Below are 19,962 nucleotides of genomic sequence, written 5' to 3'. Positions count from 1 at the left end.
CATAAAGCAACAATGTGTGGACATTTTTTAAATTTTATAGTCAGTTATAGTAGCATCAATTGAAACAGCTAGCAAATCAGCTGTTTTGCCATGCTGCCATATAGGCGTCTTCATGCCGAAAGGTGGCAACATTGATTGTTCGAATTTCGAAGCTCGTTAAGTTGGCTGCGGTGTGGTGCGTGAACCAGCTCTTTCTTTTTACTTCCCTTTGGTTCCAAACAAGCAGCAAAATGTCGAAGAGAGGTAAAATTGCATTTAATTAATCCAAATAAATCGCACAAAATATATAGAATCAGTAAAAAATGTTTACGTAACACGGAACAAAAAGATACAGCCATGGCATTCAACTAACTATTTGCTTTTATTTTTGCTTAGGACGTGGTGGTACCGCGGGAGGAAAATTCCGCATCTCATTGGGTTTGCCCGTTGGCGCTGTTATGAATTGCGCCGATAACACAGGTGAGAATACATGAATTAATTATATTTAAAGTGGAATATGGACATTATAATTCAAACGTTCATTTTAGGTGCCAAAAACTTGTATGTCATTGCTGTCCATGGCATTCGCGGTCGCCTGAACCGTCTGCCAGCTGCTGGCGTTGGTGACATGTTCGTGGCCACAGTTAAGAAGGGCAAGCCAGAGTTGAGAAAGAAGGTGAGTTTGTATTTAAGATAAGCAAAGTTTTTTCGACAATTACAACTACAACAACTCAACGTGGCTCACAACAAAACCAAAAAGTAAATTGCATCAAAACAGATTACTGTTGTGTTTGTGTCAAATTAATTACTTATTTTATTTTTTTTTTGCTTTGCTAATTCTCATGTGTTTTTTTTAGGTTATGCCTGCTGTAGTAATTCGGCAGCGCAAGCCGTTCAGAAGGAGGGATGGCGTTTTTATATACTTTGAGGACAATGCCGGGGTCATTGTGAACAATAAAGGAGAAATGAAGGGCTCGGCCATAACCGGGCCCGTTGCTAAGGAATGCGCTGATCTGTGGCCCCGTATCGCATCGAATGCAAGCTCTATTGCCTAAGCAGTTTCCCTTTCAATAAAACAAACAACGGAACACAAGATGTTTAAATAAGAAGTATTGGAATTTTTATTGAATTTCCACAATGGATGAGTTTTTAGTCGTTGCCTGTTGGCTGCAGGTCATTCACGGTTTGGGCGCTTCGGTGCGTAATGTTGGCTTTGGTCGCGTCACCTCCATCGATATTTTGCCATTGGCGCCCTTGAAGAGTGCATAGCAAACTTGGAATGTGCAGCCCTCCAATGAATCACCATTGAATTTTGTAATGATGTCGCCGCGTTGCAGCTTGTTATCGATTTCTGGATATTGCCCTTGTATCTGCGAAATGATACAAAAAGTGTATAATATAACAGCACCATTGCTTTGCGACGACAACATACTATGTCCGATATGGTGCAGCCCCGTTCGTTTGGTGACAGCGAGAGGCCGAGTTCTTTGCCAGCCTTCTTCATGAAGTCCACATTGAATTTCTCCAGTTCTGGTGGATCCGCCCGGAATACCGTGAAGGTAACTGTTTTCTCATATGTTCTGTGGAACAGTTGGTGAACCTTGAGCGTGGTCATACTCTCGCAATGCACCTGAGCACCGTTCACATCGCATATGTGATCAAAGATTTTAAGGCGATTGTCCGCGGCCAACGCACCTTCCGGATATATGTGTGTGATGACACAACCAGTCTACAGAGCGAGTAATGGCATAATTATATTAATTGAGTTAGGAGAATTGGTAGTAATTGTGAATAGTTGTTTTTTTTTTTTTAACTATACTGGTATGGCTTCTAATTTCTCTTCAAACAGTCATTAGCAATTAATATAAGTATTGTATTACTTTGAACTTTTAATTTGCCTACCAAGTAGTTTATTATTACGATGAGATTATTTATGTCTATTGTATGATCATAACGTAAAATAGTACCTTCACATGGTTGTTCTTGCCACCTGTCACTATGACTCCTAGTGGTTTTTTCTCGACTTTCACTTCGATGAGAATCTTCTTGTTGGGCTTGATTTCCGCTACAGATGGTTCTTGCGGTTTTTCTTCCTCTTTTTTCGCTTCTATAAGTTGGAATTGAGAACTGCATTGCCAATCTACAATTATGGAGCGGCTCCTTACCCTCTTTCTTCTTTTCCTCCGCCTCACGTTCGGCGCGAATCGACTCTTCACTCTTGAGTGTGAGCAGTATCATGGTCACAATGCCCTCTGCGCGTTTAATTAGTGCCACTGCCTGGTTGTTTTAAATCTTGTTATATTTTTGTCATTATTTTTAACAATATCTGTCTTACTTCATCGTAGTTAGACTCGAGCGTTACGTCTTGATTCACCGCCAGCAGCATGTCACCAACTTTAACGCCCGCCTACATAAGAAAATATTTCTGACGCCTGACCTCAACTGATCGAGCAACTTACCGCCTCTGCGTTGGAGCCCTCGCGCAAATCCGACACGAAGATGCCATTGCCGACCTTGACGTGCTTGCCATAGATGACCATTATGCCTAGGAAGCCTTCCCTCCGCACCTGGACTGTGCGCGCTTTCGGGAACTGATCGAAGATAAATTTGGTCTGCGAGAAAAACTGTTAGAAGGATTTTCCTTATTGGAGCGCAACTGTCTACTTGCCTCATCTGATGCTATTGGAAACTTCTTAAGCGGCTTAACGCACATACCCTCATCGTTTGGCTTGCGTCTCGAAGTAATCATCACCAACTTCTCGCCATCGACGTTTTTAAAAATGGCAGATGCATTCAAATGGCAGCGATTCTTCAATACATTGCCATTCACCTCCACAATCTCATCGCCCGGTTTCAAGTCCACACTGGCCAGAATACCATTCGGATCAACTCCCGCCACAAAGCAGGCCATCTTCTGCCTGTCCTTGTGACCGGCGAGCGCAATGCCCAGCGGTTTGTTAGCCGGTCGTTGAACTTCAATACGCCGCAGATCTTTCATCATATTATAGCGCTTATTGATCTTAGCTGCAAAGAAAATATTTCTGCTTAGAAGAAATCATTCAGTTATAGTAACTTTGAGAAAGCGAGGAGTTTACAGATATCCTCTTTTAAGAATTATCTATGCATTTTCATTTATAAAGTTTAATTTTTATTCTTTCGCTCACAATTTAATGATTAATTTTGAGTTTTACTTTAAAAATTAACCAATAATCATTAATGATGAGCAAAAAATTAAAATAAAAAAAAAAAGATTCAATATTTTGTAATTTTTTAATAACACTTATAATGATTACAGTGCCTGATTCTAAGCGTCGATAAGTGCAGACTTTGTGAATTTAAAAAGTTGTTAAGTATGAGATTATCTTGATATGACATGATATGTAGATTACACTGTAGATTGGTTCCAGAAAAAGTCGTGTTAAAAAAAACCGTGCAATAAAAAAGACATTGATCATATCCACAAATAGGCGGTTGGTTCCTTATCTCTAAAACCTATTAAAATCACTGAAAAAACAAGGATTTATGTTTATTTTATTAAACCCATATAAGAATGGTTTCTAGATGTTCGTCAGCTGTGGGTGTTTTTTTAAATTTATTTTGTGTTATTTTGAATAGTGTTAAATGGAATGAAGTCGTGTAAACATATATAACATTTTTAATTTTCAAACCGTGTAAAAACAGAATTAGGTGCACAACTACATGGTAGATTGGTTCCAGAAAAAGTCGTGTAAAAGAAATTGATCATATGGTATTTGAATCGTGCTAAATGGAATAAAGTCGTGCAACCATGTATACAATTTTTAATTTTCGAACCGTGTTAAATCAAAACCGTGTAAAAACAGAATTAGGTGTATTTAAAGTTTTAAAAAGCAAATATTCGATTTCCATTTTGGGACTTCTGTAACGGATGGCCCTATTGTGTGGGTAAAGCGTATCTAATAGTTCGGACTAAGTGAAAGGGTAGAGTCAAGCGCGGACGCCTTTTCAAACACACTTAGTATTTTTCTTTGATTTTCTTGAATTGAAGTATTTTGGATTTAAGTCTTTTACTCACCCATAGTGTAGCCAAACTCATCCTCTTGCTCCTTATCACGTTCCTTCTCCTGTTTATTGAGCTTGCAATTGCCAGCCGAGGCGCGATCGATCTGAAAAACACGGTAGCTATTAATTCCATTATTGGGTGTCACACTCCTCTCAATGTTCCACCTCATTGCCCGCCTCGGTGCGTATGCGTCCTGTCATATCCCGTGTATCCTCATCGTCGTCGTCGGCATAGTTAGACTGCGCTTGCTTGGTTCGGATCGAAGCCGAGAATGTGGTGTTCCGTTTGGGATCGCGGTTCATCGTTGGCTGCCGCGCCATGCCCGTATTGTTCGGTGTTTGTTCTAGAATTCAAAAAAGCTACATGGAGATTGCTAAATTTTCGAATATAGAAATTAACCTTGCCTTGATTGAACTTATTCTTGGCCTGCATATAGCCATTACTACGCGCATCGTTTTTATTCTGCTCCTCGGGCTTATCAAATGTTTGTATTTCCAAATTAATTTTAAAGTCCGCCTCCTTGATGAGATCAATGACGGCCTGTTCGGTAGAGTGTCGCACATCCTTGCCATTTAGAGAGAGTATGCGATCGCCAACCTGTAAGATGATTTATTTAAATACATACGCAGGTATGTACAAGTATTTGGGATGCTACCCACTTTAAGTTTGCCACAGAGATGTGCGGGACTATCTGGTACGATGCCCTTTATGAATATGCCGGTGGTTTTCGTATTCGGAGAGTCCTTGACCTCGCCACGTACAATACATATGCCAAAGGATTTCTTGCCCGTCTTATCCAATGTCACCATGTGAATATTTTCTGTTCAGCCCCATATAGAATGTACGACACACATAAAAAATTAGCGAGAAGGGTGTATGAGGGTGTATGGGTTTTATGCAGGCATATACGGGTATGCAACGTACGATTATAAAACACTGTCTTGGGGTGAGTATTATTTTAAAAGACAGCTACTAAGTTTGCTGTAATTCTTACAAAATGAAATGTTGTTACCAATATGCACTCGTAATAAACTTTTTAAAATCAATATTGGCAACTAAGACTGCAGTTTTCTTTCCTCAAAAGCATTCCGTAATTATTTATGGCTTGTCTTCCATTTCCTATCGGATTATTCATATTTGAGCTTGATTTTTCTAGCTTTTCAAAAACTTGGTTGAATCAATTGGAAAAGTACTCAAAAGAAAGTGAGGCTTTTGCACAATTGCAATATATTCTAATTTATGAAGGGTAGACATATTTATTATTATTAATTTTTATGCATTCGTATTGTTTGTTTTTATTGACTTTTTTTGCAATACCCACTTGGAAATATCGGGGATAAGACACATTTCTTTTCAAAGAAATGCTAATGCAACGCTATATTTTCCTTAAAATAAATTTATATAATTTATAAAAAATTGGAAATTGTATAAATATTGTAATCAAACTGCGATATTTATAATTAAAATTTTTCCAATATCTTCTTCAATCGAATAGGACGAAACATTTAAGGGAGCTCTTGTCATATGCTGGGAACAATTTAATGCTGCCATTTAGGCTAACAACGTTGGGGGTATATTAACGTAGTCAATAAAAGTACTAACGAATGTCGGAATTTAAGTAAAAAATAGTTTTTGATTACAGGGAGCATCTGCATCTACGGTTAAGTAGAGCACTTCTAGACATATCCTTTAGATTAAGTAAATCCCTAACTTAAGAAAAGACTACTTTTGTTTCATTTGAAATGCTTTAAAAATCTGATAGTTTCATATTTTTTATTGATTCCCCATATAGTTACAAATTTCGTATTATTATTATTTTTTTTTTTAATTATTTGAGAGCATCTTATGTTTTAAAATATCCTTGTCCCTTTTATGGCGATTATTAACAAATATGATTCGCGCACAATCGATTTGCGATGCTTAAAAATGATTAAACGTTTACTAACCACTATTGCCTTGGCCATAAAATTGAACCATTTTTATTATTATTTTTCTCTTTGCCGGATTAAGCACTTAATTCATGTACTAAGCTTTGAGCTTTGAAACTAGATTCGTATTAATTTTTCTTTACGTTTAAATTTTCCGTGTTGTCAGCGCTCGTTTCGAGCGCATTGAAAATCGCGCCTAAACTGATTTTACAATTAGTTGGCGAACATACCTACTAACTGACTTAGTGGGCATTCTATTTTGAGTTTGATTTTTGTATCGATTACACTGCATAACATAATGTGCATTGTATTATGTGGATAGTATGGAACCAGAGCCTCAAACAGTCGATTTTCAATTGGACGCATCTAATAAATGAAAAATCAAATGAGAACCAGAGGATGCCAAGACTTTTTCCATTTGTTTTATATCGCATCTTAAAAACTATTTTATTTTTATAATTTATTTGTGATGGCACTCTTGTATGACAATTTTTCTAATTTACTGGTGTATACAAAGTTGCCAGTTTTCATTTTTAAGCACTTGAGAGTAGTCAGTATAATGCAAATCGTGTAGAAGGGTATAATATAAGAAGGCGGAGCATACCTCATAAGGTATATATTCTCAATAATATACTGCTGTTTTTTTTTAATAAGAGAAAACCTCGGATGAACAGTGTTATCGATCGGTCTGTTGCAGTGCTGTATTCTACAATTCTACACTTAATTGCATTGAGTAACTTTCGCTGGCCGCTGTAACATGTCACAGTCGTGCGACACATATTTTGACGCCGTAGACACTCACACAGACAGACACCTTGGGTCTACAAAACAGATATATGTGTAATTACATACATATGTATGTATATATATCGCACTTCGCACCATATTTGAGAATCAGACGGTGTCTAGCCGGCACTTAGCTTACTTGTGGGCATGTAAGCTTGTATGCAAATGCGTGCTTTTATTGCCAATAAGTATTATTAATTTGCTTGTGCGATTTGCATAGCAAAACTCAACACTCCGTAAATCGAAGCCACCAAAGTGCTGGCAAAATGCCAATCGATTTTGGCTGTTTTCTTTTCACACAACATACATACATATATGTACGTACATATGTGTATATGAATCGGTACTATATAAGTATGTATTCACCTATGTATATATATTTTCCAGTTGCGAATATTTAAACTGTAAAAAGAAGTGGAAACATGAGCATGTATATTATGTAAAATGTTTATTTGCACATTTTTATTAAACATTGGCTGGGAAAAGTTCTTTAAGGCGACTTTCGATAAAACTGAGTTTTGTTGTAAATTCTTACCAACAAATTTTAATTGCCGACTACTTAAATTAAATTAAATGAAAAAGAATGATTAGCATTTTTATTTGTTTGCGTGCACTCTTCAAACAAACGCAAACATTCTTTTTAGAAAATGTTAATACTAGCAGGGTGACCAACGTTTTTAAATGCCTAGGTTTAGAAAAATGTAATTTAAAAATGTAAAATAATAAAAATAAATCATAATTAATAAGTATACTATATGTAACAAGTTACGTATGCTTTATTTTTTAGCGAATCTTTGATTTACATACGAATTGGGTTGAAGGATGAATGTTAAAATTTGTATTTTTCTAAAAGCTCACAAACACTGCCTTTTCATCCAGAAGAGCAACAGAAATCTATATTGGGAATGAAAAATTAACTAACGGTGTTTGAGCTCTAACAGAGATTGAACTAAGGCAGAATTTAAAACAAAATCCCTCTTCAATAATTTGATAGAAATGGTTAGATTTGTTCATTTGGAAATAATTAAATTGCATCACTGAAAAATGATAATTTTTAAGGTCCTTTATTATTATTCAGAAAATTATGGTAGTTGTTAAAAATATTCTTTCTTTTTATGATTTGCGTACAGAGTTTTGTAAAAAACGTTTCTTTTGATTAAAAAAAATATATACATATGTATATGTAAAATTAAATACTTGTTGGTTAATAGCTCTGTACTAATTGTGTCTGTAATTCCTGCTACAATATTTATTATATTAATTATTTTTAAATGGTTTTGCTTAAGATTAATTTTTTAAAAATGTGTAACAAAACATACTACTCTTAAATATATTATAGATCTAAAAACAATCACCCTGATACGCACATATGTATGTATGAATAGATGCACGTACGTATGTCATATGTATGTATGTAAATGCATACTAATATCGCAAGAAGAGAAAACATATACATTCGTACATATTTACATACAAACATACATACATATACAAATGCGCCAAGAGGGAGAATTAAGGGTACGTCATTTTGAAGCGACGTCAACGACAGCGAAACGATGTTGGAAATTAATTTCATAATAAAAAAGCGTAAGGAAACCCATTTGATAAAACAATTTCCTTTTTGCCTCCCAACAGTCATGTTTTGTTAGTAAAGTAAATTCAAAAAGAAAAACCAAAGGGAAAAGCAAAAATATGGCAATGAGCTTAACTTTGCCAGAAAAACACACACATTCGCACGCATTGCAGAGACGCTGCTGTCGACGCTGCAGCGCTGCTCGTTCGCAGCGACATAGAAGAAGAGCAATCATTGTTGGCAAGCGTTGTGCTGTGATTGGCTGTCTTGCTCTCTCGGCACGCCCACCACAATGGCCGCTGTCAGCTGCTTGCGTGCGTGCATGTGTGCTGTCCTGTTTGCTGCGCAGCATCTCGTTCTCTTCTGATGCTGTCGACACCATCCACCTTTTCGACACAAACTCGCACACACACACAAAAACACACCTAGCGCTTTATGTTGTTGCTGTTGGTGGAAGACTGGAGGGGTGTTGCATTGCTACCTTGCTATGCCTTTTGCCTTCCTGACGTCGGCGTCGCTGGCGTCGCTGATGGCGCATGGTTGTTGCGACGATTTAGTTAACTGAAGTGATTTTGCACTGTTTGCTGTTACACACATACTGCCACACAAAGAGACCAACACACCTACACTGACAAGTATGTACGCTCTTATGTAAGTGGCTACACGTGTATGTATGTGTGAATTCGTTGTTGACTTGTTCTCGTGTTGTACTTACATGCAGTTATATCAAATTGCTAATAATCGTTTAGCAGGCACTTCTGACTGGCTTCATGGAAATGAATAAAAATTACAGTTTTTGCGCAAAAACACTTCAGCATGGAAATAATATAGGATTTTGACGTTCAATTGCGTTGCGAACAAATATGCTTCAATGAGCAAGGCATAAAGGTAATAATTTGTTACCAACGTATCCGTTCCGCAACAATTTTAGATATGTTATATTGTGAGGACAGAGTGTTATTTAAACTAATGTGATATTGTACAAGATCATTTAGATATCACCAACAAATGGTTAAGATTCAGTTCGTCATTTAATTTACTTTTCTAAATATTGCAGATATTAGCTGCCTATAAAGATGACTTAGTCTTCAAAAGATTGTTTAATATCACTGACTCAAAATGAACGGTTTTACTGACCGATATTATTGGAATAGGTTCTTTTAGTACTTTGGTTTAGCAATCCATTATATATATACAAGTTTATTATATATTGCAGAATGACTTAGGAAACTCAGAACGACAATTAGATTAGCGTTATTCATATGCCACCCATCGATAAATAATAATGATATTCACTGTAACTGAACGCATATACAAGTAGTATGAAGCACATAACTGGTCCAATCAACTTCATAATATGAATTAATTAGTACTACCTTAAGCAGTAGCTGATTTAATCATATAAACGTATACATATAATCTAATAGTTACAGTTAAGAGAAGTCACATCAAAAACCAGTAACTTTTTGAATAGTACTTAAAAAAAAGTAGACAGGCATTATGTAAAAGGTTTATACATTTGTTAAGAAACTAATTAAAATATCGTGTCTTTCTATTGAAAGTAATACTTTTGTTAAAGCGACTTAAACTCCTGTTTAATATAGTATATTAGTATATATATTATATTAGTACAAGTAGAAGCAAAAGTGCAAAATAATATGATTTATGTGATGTTAAATACAGAAAAATCATTGAGCGTTTTCATCTCTTAAATAGAATATCCAAATGTCCTTCGCATTATAATCTTTAATTCATAACAAGAGCTTAATGTTTTTCAACTTCGTGCAAAATAAAAACAAAAACAAAAACGAAGCAACTGCATATTCTCACGACATTTAAGGACACACACAAACAATTACGCGTACATGTGTACAGGCTTCACTAAGTGACGCAGGGAATGTGCCCTATGGCTTGGATTATAGATATTTACGTTTACTACGGATATACATAATGTCATCATAACTTTTACGAGTGTACGTGGACGTGATAGAGCAAATAATGGTGCCCACATGAGGAGTATTGGTGTTGTGCCCGGGGTCAGCCAGCCAGCCAGCCAGCCAGCCAGCCACCCACATGGACTGGACGTGTATTTGTATTTGTGTATATCCTGCAAACATAATCGCAACTGCATACATATAGGGAGCATTTTTCGGTCAATTATACGAGTATGCTGGAACTGGATTTGTGTGCTGTCAACATTAAAACTCAATTTAAATGACAACGCATAAACAAATAATTGTCCTTTTGCGTACAGAGCAGTAGCAGAAGCGGCAGCGGCAACAACAACAATAGCAGCAACAAGAGGAAATGCTCGCTACTGTGATGTCCTTAGCCCGCTTAAGTACGCCTCAAAGTTCACTCGCACGGTAGTAAGTTATTCAAATATTGAGTTTTTAACTCTGCTGCCAACAAGCAGCAAGCAACAACCACCACCATTACCATCTTCATAGCCAACAATACTGTCATCAGGATCGCCCTGCCACCCGCCATTTGCTGCCGAGTTGCGAGTGGGAAAGTGCGTTCTGACAGCATGTGCAGGGGTCGCAGGACTCGCAGGACTTGCTGGGTCGCAGCTGAGTCGCTCACTTTCAAGTGTTCTGCTGCCGAAAAGCAAATTTCATTTGGATTTCGCTTTCCTGCCCAGCAACTGGGCGATTCATTTCGAGTCGACGTCGCATCCCTTTGTTTGAGTTTCTACTCCTAAATATATTTGATTTGTTTACCATGCCCTGAAGCTGAAATCTTAAGCCGCATGTAAATGCGTTAAATTAAATTTCAAACGCTTGTACTTTTCACACAGCAGCAGGACAATTGAATTGATGTGCTCCTTTACCACTTTATAACAACCATGATGAAAACATTTTATTTACCGTATAAGGCTAAAGACCTAATGCGATTATTGAATGACGGATTTCAAGGATTTGTCCATCTCCAATCCAATACTGCATTTAAATGTGCTTTGTCAGCCATTTTCTTTCTCTTCTATTTTACATAATATTCGATTTAAAACAAATTGCATAAATCAGTGTACTCGTAGATGGTTCCGATGCTGATGCTAAGCTTGTTCCATAAAAAGAAATGTATCCTCGTATTTAATTTGCGCTCAATATTGTTGATTTTAGTCACCGATAGCCAGCACGTGTTCACACTCTTTGGGTCGCGGTTCGGACACGTGTTAACGTTTTGTAATTTCTTGAACAAGGCTGGCAAATATTTATTGTGTGCATTCTATTTGTTGCTCAAATTGATAATATCATCAACAGTGCCGGGCCCCCGCCACCGTCGACATGTGGCCTGTATTTTCCTTTCATTCGTCTCCATGCCGTTCAGCACTTTGATCTAACAAATTGATTTACACTAACGATTATTTAATGAAATTCCACCCGCGCAATACACGAAACCCCGCCTCCCCTCCCCTCCCCGCACAAGCTGTAGCCATTTGCCCAGACGTGCCGTCGCGTCAGGAAGTGTGAATTACTGAACGCCTGTTTAACGGGCGTCTGCCACGTGCCGGGCGAGATGTTATTAGGTGTCTGCCTTCCTGGTTATTATGGTTACATTTCATTCTGAATTGGTTTGGTAAAACACCAAAATTGTTATCACTTTTCAAAATGAATTCATAACAAAAGACAGCCAGACTGGCGTGCAACCAACTTGCGTCGATTGCGTGATATTGCTGAGTGAGAACCCTTCTTCAAAACCGGACTTACATTCAAGGATTGTCCTAGAAGTGTCGCAAGTAATTTTAAATCATACATGGTTTTTATTGCATATTTCACACCTGAAAGGTAATATTTCAATTCCAAATTTTGCCTCTTCATTGGTGATAGATCTTTTTACTTGGAGAATATTAAAGGTTTGGAAATATCTAGAAATTGAGAGCGTACGATAAATAATGAAATCTTTATTTATTGTGAATCTATCATCTACAAATACAATATACTACTATAGTAGCTTTATCACGTCTGTAAACTCAGTTTCAGTTGACATGTAATGATGTTTTTGATTTTTCTTAGTCTTGATATTCTTAATCAGCATGACAAGACGAGTCCGCCTGTCTGAATGCACATCATGATTTTGGATACGGCTGAGCCAACATTGACGAAATTTGGGTGTTTATTTTATTTATCCTTAGTTTATTTTATTTTTTATTCTCTCTTGTTTTAAATTATTTAAATTAATATGAAAACGAAACATTTATCCGCTTGTTTTCGCTTTAGATGGCTGATAAGACGCTCATCTTAAAGGCACCTGGCCAGTCCGCTGCGGTGAAAAATTAATCTGTCGTTGTAACGACTGGTGTGCCTGTTTATCTGGAGCACCCACCGATATGGCGAAAGGCATTATTCTGAAGCGTCTCGAACCGTTTAAGTTTCTACTCCTCAGCTAATCCCCTAATCTGGATACCATAGCTCTATGTTGGAACAATGATGCTCCGATTTCGATTTCGACTTGAGGCAATTTTGGATTTGTAATTAATTAGAAACAGTTTATGGGTTTCTAAACTTGTGTTTTTGTTAATAAGATAACTAATGTATATATCAACGCAATGTTATTTAACGTGTACCATAATGACTAGCGGAGTTCCCGGAAGTTTGACCGTACCGATCATCGTAGAGGGCCGATAAACCAGTACATATATGTCGTTGCAAAGGTATTTTAGTGAGTTTAAGTTTTTATCAAAATGCTAAATACTTGTACATAAATCTGTTTATTTATTAACTAGCGTCCTGCCCCTGATTCGCACGGTTATTTTTACATAAATTAAAAAAATTATTTTATAACACACACACACTTAACACACATACACCCTTCTTTTTGCTATGAGTTACTAAGGAGTGAAATTTATTTTGGAAATTATTATTTTAATGAATTTTTGTTCGTTTTTAGATTTTTTCGTTATTAGGTCAGAGGTTTTCTGTAAAAGATATTGGATGTTTTATTTTGTGGTAGCAAAATAAACAGATTTTCAGGAGCTCCGACCCGTGATAGGGCAACATACAGTAAAACATTGCTTTCGTATGTCGATCCCTATTAATTGGAAGGCTTGGCCTTGGGACTACCGGAAATTGAAGCCATATAAATGATCAAATCATCATCGGTATCTTCGTTATATGAGCTAGTTCAGCAGTTGCTGGGCCGTTGATAATAGTTGCTACACTTAAATTGTCCTGCAATTCCTTAACAAGCATCCTCGTCCCATGATTGCATTTCCGAATTTTACCGTCAATTCATGTGGCGGAAGTCCAGAATGGCTGCGGGCTTTTGAATAATATTGTCTTAATATTTAAAGTAACTATGTTTCGAGGATGATTATGAACTAACAGCATGCTATTCAGGAGATTTATAAGGTAATTTTTTTTCACCTTTGGTTACATTATTGGCTTTTTAGTAAGGATTCCATTATTTTTTGCAAATATAATGTAGCCCATGTTCACCGTCGATAGTGTAGCTTCCCAACAGTGAAAGAATCCATTAAATCGGTCCAGTAGATTCTGACAATTCAATTCAATTCAATCAAACAAACAAACAATCAAATCTTTCCTCTTTATAATATTAGTATAGATGAAAGCATTATTCAAAAGAAGTTTCGTTTTATTTATGCCTAAAACTTGGGAATGTTGCAAATGAAATATTCCCATTTGACTGATAGTAACTAAGGAGACTTACCTCTTTCGACACAATAACATCAACAACTTTGTAAGCAGCCGAGTTTCTTATCTTTTGGCAAAAATTAATATCAGATATTAATTTACTAAGCTCCTAATGACGTTTTTTTATTTAAATTGATTTTTATACCCGTAGATACAAACAAAATGAAATACTACAAAATGTTGTTACTAATTGGTACGAACGTATGAAACTCTGAAAGGTACTGATAAGATAGTCCGGGCCTTCGAAATCTGATCCAAAAGTATAAAAGCTGTAATAACCACATTAGAGCTGTTTCATTAATGCTTGAATAGTTTTTACAATTTTGTTTTCCAATAGTTGCATCTTTTAACAAGAACGGAATGCTAAAGTCGAGCCTATCTACCAATTCTATCATAATGAAACTTAGTATACGGATATATAATCACTAACATAATATGACTACCAAATTTTAGTTCAAAATTCCAAGAATTATGGGAGTTATAGAAAATCGTTAATAGGGGGAAGTGGGGGGTGGATCAGAAAAAATGAACAAACTCGTCCTTTCTCGGGCTCAGGAGAATCTGTATACCAAGTTTGGTTATTCTAGCTCTTATACTTTCGGAGATCCTTGCGTTCATACAGACAGACAGAATATATATACTTTGTGGGGTCTACCAAGCCTCCTTCTGTGTGTTCCATGTGCACTCGCACAAAACTAATATACCCTTGTACCCTTTGGGTACAGGGTATAAAAACATAATTATCCAAATTTCTAAGTTTAATGCAAACAGGATAATAGCTTTGATACAAGCACGCATCAGTTTAGATACAATCCCCTACATATGACAAATGGATACACAATATTAGTCCCAAAAAAAAAAGAAAATTCAATTAAATTTCCAAGCTATTTTTATCTGCTCCAAACCTGTATACCCTTCACACATCTTCATTTTTCCACAGAATGAACGACTTGATTCCATTATTGTCACTGTCCACGCATTATTTACAAGCAATTCAGTGTTCCCAAAGGGTATACAAATTCAGTGCAACTGTATATACACAGAAAAAGGAGTTGCAGGATCCCTAAAGTATACAAGTATATATTCTTGGACAGTATGACAAGATGAGTTGATATAGCCACATCCGTAAAGGAAGTTAAAAATGTAATCTCTGCCCTTGTTCTACCAAAAGCTATTGTTATACACTAATTTCTTATTGCCTTAGACACACATTGGTTTTCATTTAGTTTTGTGTCTTTCAAATTGTGAGTAATCATTAAGTTTGGCATTATCATTATCAATATTCAAAGTGATTCAAATGTCTTTAGAGTTGTACATTAAAACATCTTTCTAGCGCATATCAGAGGTTTATCATATGATATACTAGTAATATGAAATGATCGGTACACGTTTTAAACGTGTCCGTCAAAAAGAGGCCCCGGTGCAAAATTAAAATTCATTAGCTCTAAAGCTGTGATAGAAGTAGTGATCGAAATATGAATTCGTCTTGTCATACTGGTATATATGTTAGTAAAATAAACAGAATAAAGAATTACCTAACATTAAATTAACATAAATATGTATATAATGTACTGGTTGTACTTTTTTATTTTTAAAATACTTTTAAAATAAAATTATTTACTATCAAAAACCTATTGTTGTTTTAGTTATTATCATACAGCATTTAGGTAGCTCCTTTTTGTATATATTTCATATAGATTTATATATATGTATACTATACTAACACATATATGAGCACATTTGGATGTTTAGCACCACTAGTAATACCTGTTGGAAAAGCCACAGCTAACCAACTCAACAAAAAATGTCTTAAATAAGAGTAGATGGATATCAAAATGTGCGGGGCAAACTGTAAACAACTGTCGAAATTTTCACGCCCAATAATTACGGACGTCACTAAAAGCCAAGAACCACCGCAAATAAAAATACAGACATGGAGAAAAGCCTTCACTTCATGGCATACGGCCAAGTGACAATCATCCTACTTAATTGAATTCTTCTCTGCATAATAAATCAACTTAATGCGATCCGAGTGTGCCTGCAAGCACGCCAAGCTATCCAAAACTCAAGCCGTTCCAACACACACACACAAACGCACACACACACAGCCACACACACATTCGTATTCGCAGACAGCAAAGGCTCAAATCCTTTGGCTTATTTTGTTGGCTGCAGCTGCTGGCGCTGCGGTTTAGGCGCGTTTTATGCCCCGCACATGACACACAAACAAATAAACAACAATAACACACTCATATTCATAGACACACACACACACACTGACACTCATACACATATACCATCACTTGTAGTGCAGCCATGAAACCCACCACGCGCCCACTTTGCATCGTTCCCGTTCCCGTTCCCGATCCTCGTCCTCCCTTCGTGGCAATAATTTCCACACTTGTGCTGACTGACACATTCAACGGGCTCTCGGTTTTATTTATGAATTGAGAAATTGACATCCTGGGTAGTTTGCTGGGGGAGGCGGTTGAGGCTGGCTTAGGCACGTTGGGCACAATAATACCCGGCTCGATTTTTATTGCCGCCAAACAAGAGGCTTAAGCGCTGCGGAATCATTGTAATCATCATCATCATCATCATCGCCATCAACCTCATCATCATCTCGTATGCGTTTAACAAATGAACAAGCAACCAGCCAGTGTGTGGCACGGCGGCACTTGCTGCAAGGGAATAAATCGAGCGTGAAATATTTCAGCTCGGACTCCTTTGTTATGCTTTTCACTTGTTTTGTCGAGCCTGCAGGTTGAAGCGATTTCTACTCTTCTACACTGGAAACAATAATGGTAACACTGAAAAAACCTAAATATATTAAGAGTTTGAGTTTTGAAATACGACCCATGCTTGCAAGTTATTAAACTGTAATTAAAGTGTCTGAGTACTCCAATAGTTATATCTTTTCTGAAAAAACTCTATGCCTTCAAGCTAGTTTAATTCTTTCACAAACGACTCTGTGGACAATGAGTCTGGAACTGTGTTTAGTTCTCACTTTATGAGCTGGTTGTCCGTCTGGTTTATCCAATACTTATTAGCTTTGGGACTTTGGCTAAATTGGATTTCTCTGAAAAATCGTTATACATACCTCCAATGTAGTGCAGTTCTTTTACAACCTAATCAGGGGACAATGAGTCTGGAATTGTATGTAGTTATCGCTTTACGAAATGTGTTTTCGCATTATATTATTATTGTATTAAACAAATATCTAGCCAAAGTCTCTTGTTTTTTATACCCTGTACCCGTAGGCTAAACAGGGTATATTAGGTTTGTGCAAAGTATGTAACATACAGAAGGAAGCATCTCCGACCCCATAAAGTATATATATTCTTGATCAGCATGACGAGAGAAATCGATCTAGACATGTCCGTCCGTCTGTCCGTCCGTCTGTCCGTCCGTCTCAGAAACTATAAAAGCTAGAATAACCAAAGTTGGCATCCAGATTCTCCTAGGTCCGAGTAAGGACGAGTTTATTTTTTTTTTTTTAATTTTCCCCCCCTTCCCCCGCTACAGAAGTTCGTCAATAGCGTCCACATTTCAATTGCTACCTAAATCAAACTTTGCACACATCATTTATATATAATTGTCTACTGTTGTTCAAAATTTTATTGAATTTATGAATTGGGATTCAAGGTAATAATGCATTTATTTTTGCATGGCTTAGAAATATTTATCTCAACAAACATACTACTATATATTAGTAAATCCGATAAATCAATCCCTTTTAATCCCCTTCTTCTAGAAAGAATGATTGAGATTATAATTTTTATTCATACATTATTCCAATAAATATTTATTTAAACATTCAAAAAGTCAGTAAATTTAGAAAACACCAATGATATAATTAGCCGGAACACCTTATAAAATTCTTTTCGACTCGTAGGGGGAGTTTTATTTGCCATTTGGAAAGAATTATAGACCTGCACCACTAAAAAAAAAGTTAGTAGAGGAGAAAACTTAATTATACTTTAGAGCTATCTAGGTGAAGTAAGGCAGAAAATGAAAAAGAAACCAAAAGAGAAAACGAAAGGAAAAGGAAAATCTCCAACCTGGTGGGGGAAAATGTGATTGCCAGGCCGGCTAGCTTTTATTCGAACTTAAGAAATGTTATTTATTTATTAAATTCAAAAAATTAAAGCAACCGTTTTTCTCAGTGTATTCCAGCTGAAAGTTATTCAGGAGCGGTTGCGGTTGTGGGTTACTACAGTTGTGCAATTTGTCGAGCTGCCTCTGAAACATCGGTGTGTGATGCCTGCCGTGATTTTTCACATCGGAGGGTTGATTCCTGGTGCCTCCTCGACCATCAAATTGAGCGACACTCAAGTATTCAAGAGTGTGTTGCTGTTTTTCATGCTGCAGATACTTCAAAGATTTAATAATGACATAAGAAGGGTTGCTATTAAACGTATCTGGCAGCAGGTGAAGGGTGTTTTTATTTGCCATTCCGAGAAGCCACTGATAGCAACACAAATTAGTGGAGTCTTTGGCGTTACGGTATTGGTATAACGCAAGCCCCATTGTCTCAACTGAGCGGAGCTCGCAGTCTGATGTCTTGCAGTCCTGAAACGTCCCTTTCCTGCACTCTTACTATCCCATTGATGTCCGAGGCAACGATTTCGAATTGGCTTTCATGTACAGTGTGTTTGTATATACAATATTTGTCTGTATGTATGTATGTATGTACGAGTACCTAATACTTGCTGCAGTCAAAGCAATTCAAGTGTCAAATCTTTTATTTGCCTTTTGCAGATTTCGCAATAAAAATGTATATTGTCAAAGTCGTTGTCTACATCTTCGTATACATCTATACATACGAATACGAATACGAATATATCTACATCCACCGACCCAGCCGTCGTCTTTTGGCGGCGTGTTTGTTTGTTTGTGTGCAATAAATTTGCTGACAAAAGAAGGATTATTGCTGGATCATGCCGCTGCTGAGCAGGATGTGGTGGCTAGAATGTTGGAAGGGGCGGCTTTACTGACTGGTTCCTGTCAGCATGCATTCTCCGGCGTTATTGTTTGCCCATAAGTTAATTGTTCCTCTCAAAAGCTTAAATATCTTTACGCTCAACTTGCGCGTCCCATGCTGTGCTTAAACGGTGATTAACCGTGAATTGACAGACCAGGGGCAAGGGCCGCTAACAGCGATTTGGGGGAAGCAGTAACTTTGATGTTTTCAATGTGAAAAGCAAAGTAAGAGATATCACTAAGGTAGCAGCTATATTTTTACACAGTTGAGAAAATATAAGTACTTGGATTCTAGAACTAGAATCGTTTGTTGAATCGCGGGATCGCGCCACAGTTACATATATATTTATAAAATACAAATTGTATTCAAAACTGAGATTACTACAACACCTATAACAACACCTTTTATATACCTATTACAACACCTATTATTCATATTATAAATAACGCAGATTAATTCAAAATCTAAACATGCTTTTTATATTGTTTCTTCTGGGGAAAACTTATACCAGTAATCAGCTTACTTGTTTTAACTCCAATAGAGCTCTCTTGACGACAAACGAGTAGGTTAGGTAAAATGATCTCGGGTGCCGATTAAATGTTGGGTAAGCCTCAACTTGAAGCTAAGGCTGATGTACTAGAATTCTAAAGCCAATGCGGATATATCTGTACTTATAGCTTAACCGTTAAGGAGACTGTGTGCTCTGACGGTATACTAAGATGTCTGAATTATTTCGATGATGTTATTAAAGAGGCTTACTTGCAGCTAACTGAGGATAGCAGATTAATTTGGTAGTCTCACCGAATAAAGCCGAATAACTCACTAAAAAAGTTCTTTAAGATGATAGCGTTTAAGACACTAACAAGTACAAAAGTTTTAAAAATATACACCTCGCGCAATACATAAGAACTCCTGGAGCTGCATAATTCCCCACAATAACTTCTATTATATATATGTAGTAGACTAGCCAGAAAAGATATTAGTCATGCCATATTTGAGATAATCAGCAATCTATA

At 36.7% G+C, this 19,962-nt stretch overlaps 2 protein-coding genes across 2 annotated transcripts; one reads left to right on the top strand and one right to left on the bottom strand.

Annotated features, from left to right (window-relative positions):
* The first annotated feature begins 179 nt into the window (after positions 1–179).
* LOC115619964 (60S ribosomal protein L23) lies at positions 180–1,088 on the top strand. The gene is made up of 4 exons (XM_030513001.1): positions 180–243; positions 376–459; positions 528–655; positions 837–1,088. The coding sequence occupies exons 1-4, from the start codon at positions 231–233 to the stop codon at positions 1,032–1,034; spliced, it is 423 nt and encodes a 140-aa protein (XP_030368861.1). The 5' UTR covers positions 180–230; the 3' UTR covers positions 1,035–1,088.
* Positions 1,077–6,103, bottom strand: LOC115619955 (inactivation-no-after-potential D protein). The gene is made up of 12 exons (XM_030512988.1): positions 5,968–6,103; positions 4,681–4,841; positions 4,426–4,618; positions 4,186–4,364; positions 4,034–4,124; positions 2,648–3,003; positions 2,439–2,591; positions 2,315–2,386; positions 2,145–2,256; positions 1,947–2,086; positions 1,412–1,708; positions 1,077–1,349 (listed from the first exon to the last, which is right to left on the bottom strand). The coding sequence occupies exons 1-12, from the start codon at positions 5,996–5,998 to the stop codon at positions 1,158–1,160; spliced, it is 1,977 nt and encodes a 658-aa protein (XP_030368848.1). The 5' UTR covers positions 5,999–6,103; the 3' UTR covers positions 1,077–1,157.
* Between the last annotated feature and the right edge of the window lie 13,859 nt (positions 6,104–19,962).

Source organism: Scaptodrosophila lebanonensis, unplaced genomic scaffold (assembly GCF_003285725.1).
Source record: "Scaptodrosophila lebanonensis strain 11010-0011.00,11010-0021.00 unplaced genomic scaffold, SlebRS2 tig00000001-arrow-pilon, whole genome shotgun sequence".
Classification (NCBI taxonomy): Eukaryota; Metazoa; Arthropoda; class Insecta; order Diptera; family Drosophilidae; genus Scaptodrosophila; species Scaptodrosophila lebanonensis.
Note: the sequence above shows the minus strand (reverse complement) of the source record. Positions and strands in the feature narration are given on the sequence as shown.

Excerpts from the sequence above, each read along its gene's own strand:
- LOC115619964 (XM_030513001.1), top strand. Across the intron at positions 460-527 it reads GAATTGCGCCGATAACACAG|GTGCCAAAAACTTGTATGTC; the intron begins GTGAGAATACAT and ends CGTTCATTTTAG. Across the intron at positions 656-836 it reads AGCCAGAGTTGAGAAAGAAG|GTTATGCCTGCTGTAGTAAT; the intron begins GTGAGTTTGTAT and ends TGTTTTTTTTAG.
- LOC115619955 (XM_030512988.1), bottom strand. The coding sequence starts at position 5,998 with ATGGTTCAATTTTATGGCCAAGGCAATAGTG. Across the intron at positions 4,842-5,967 it reads TTATGGCCAAGGCAATAGTG|AAAATATTCACATGGTGACA; the intron begins GTTAGTAAACGT and ends GGGGCTGAACAG. Across the intron at positions 1,350-1,411 it reads GCTGCACCATATCGGACATA|ATACAAGGGCAATATCCAGA; the intron begins GTATGTTGTCGT and ends ATCATTTCGCAG.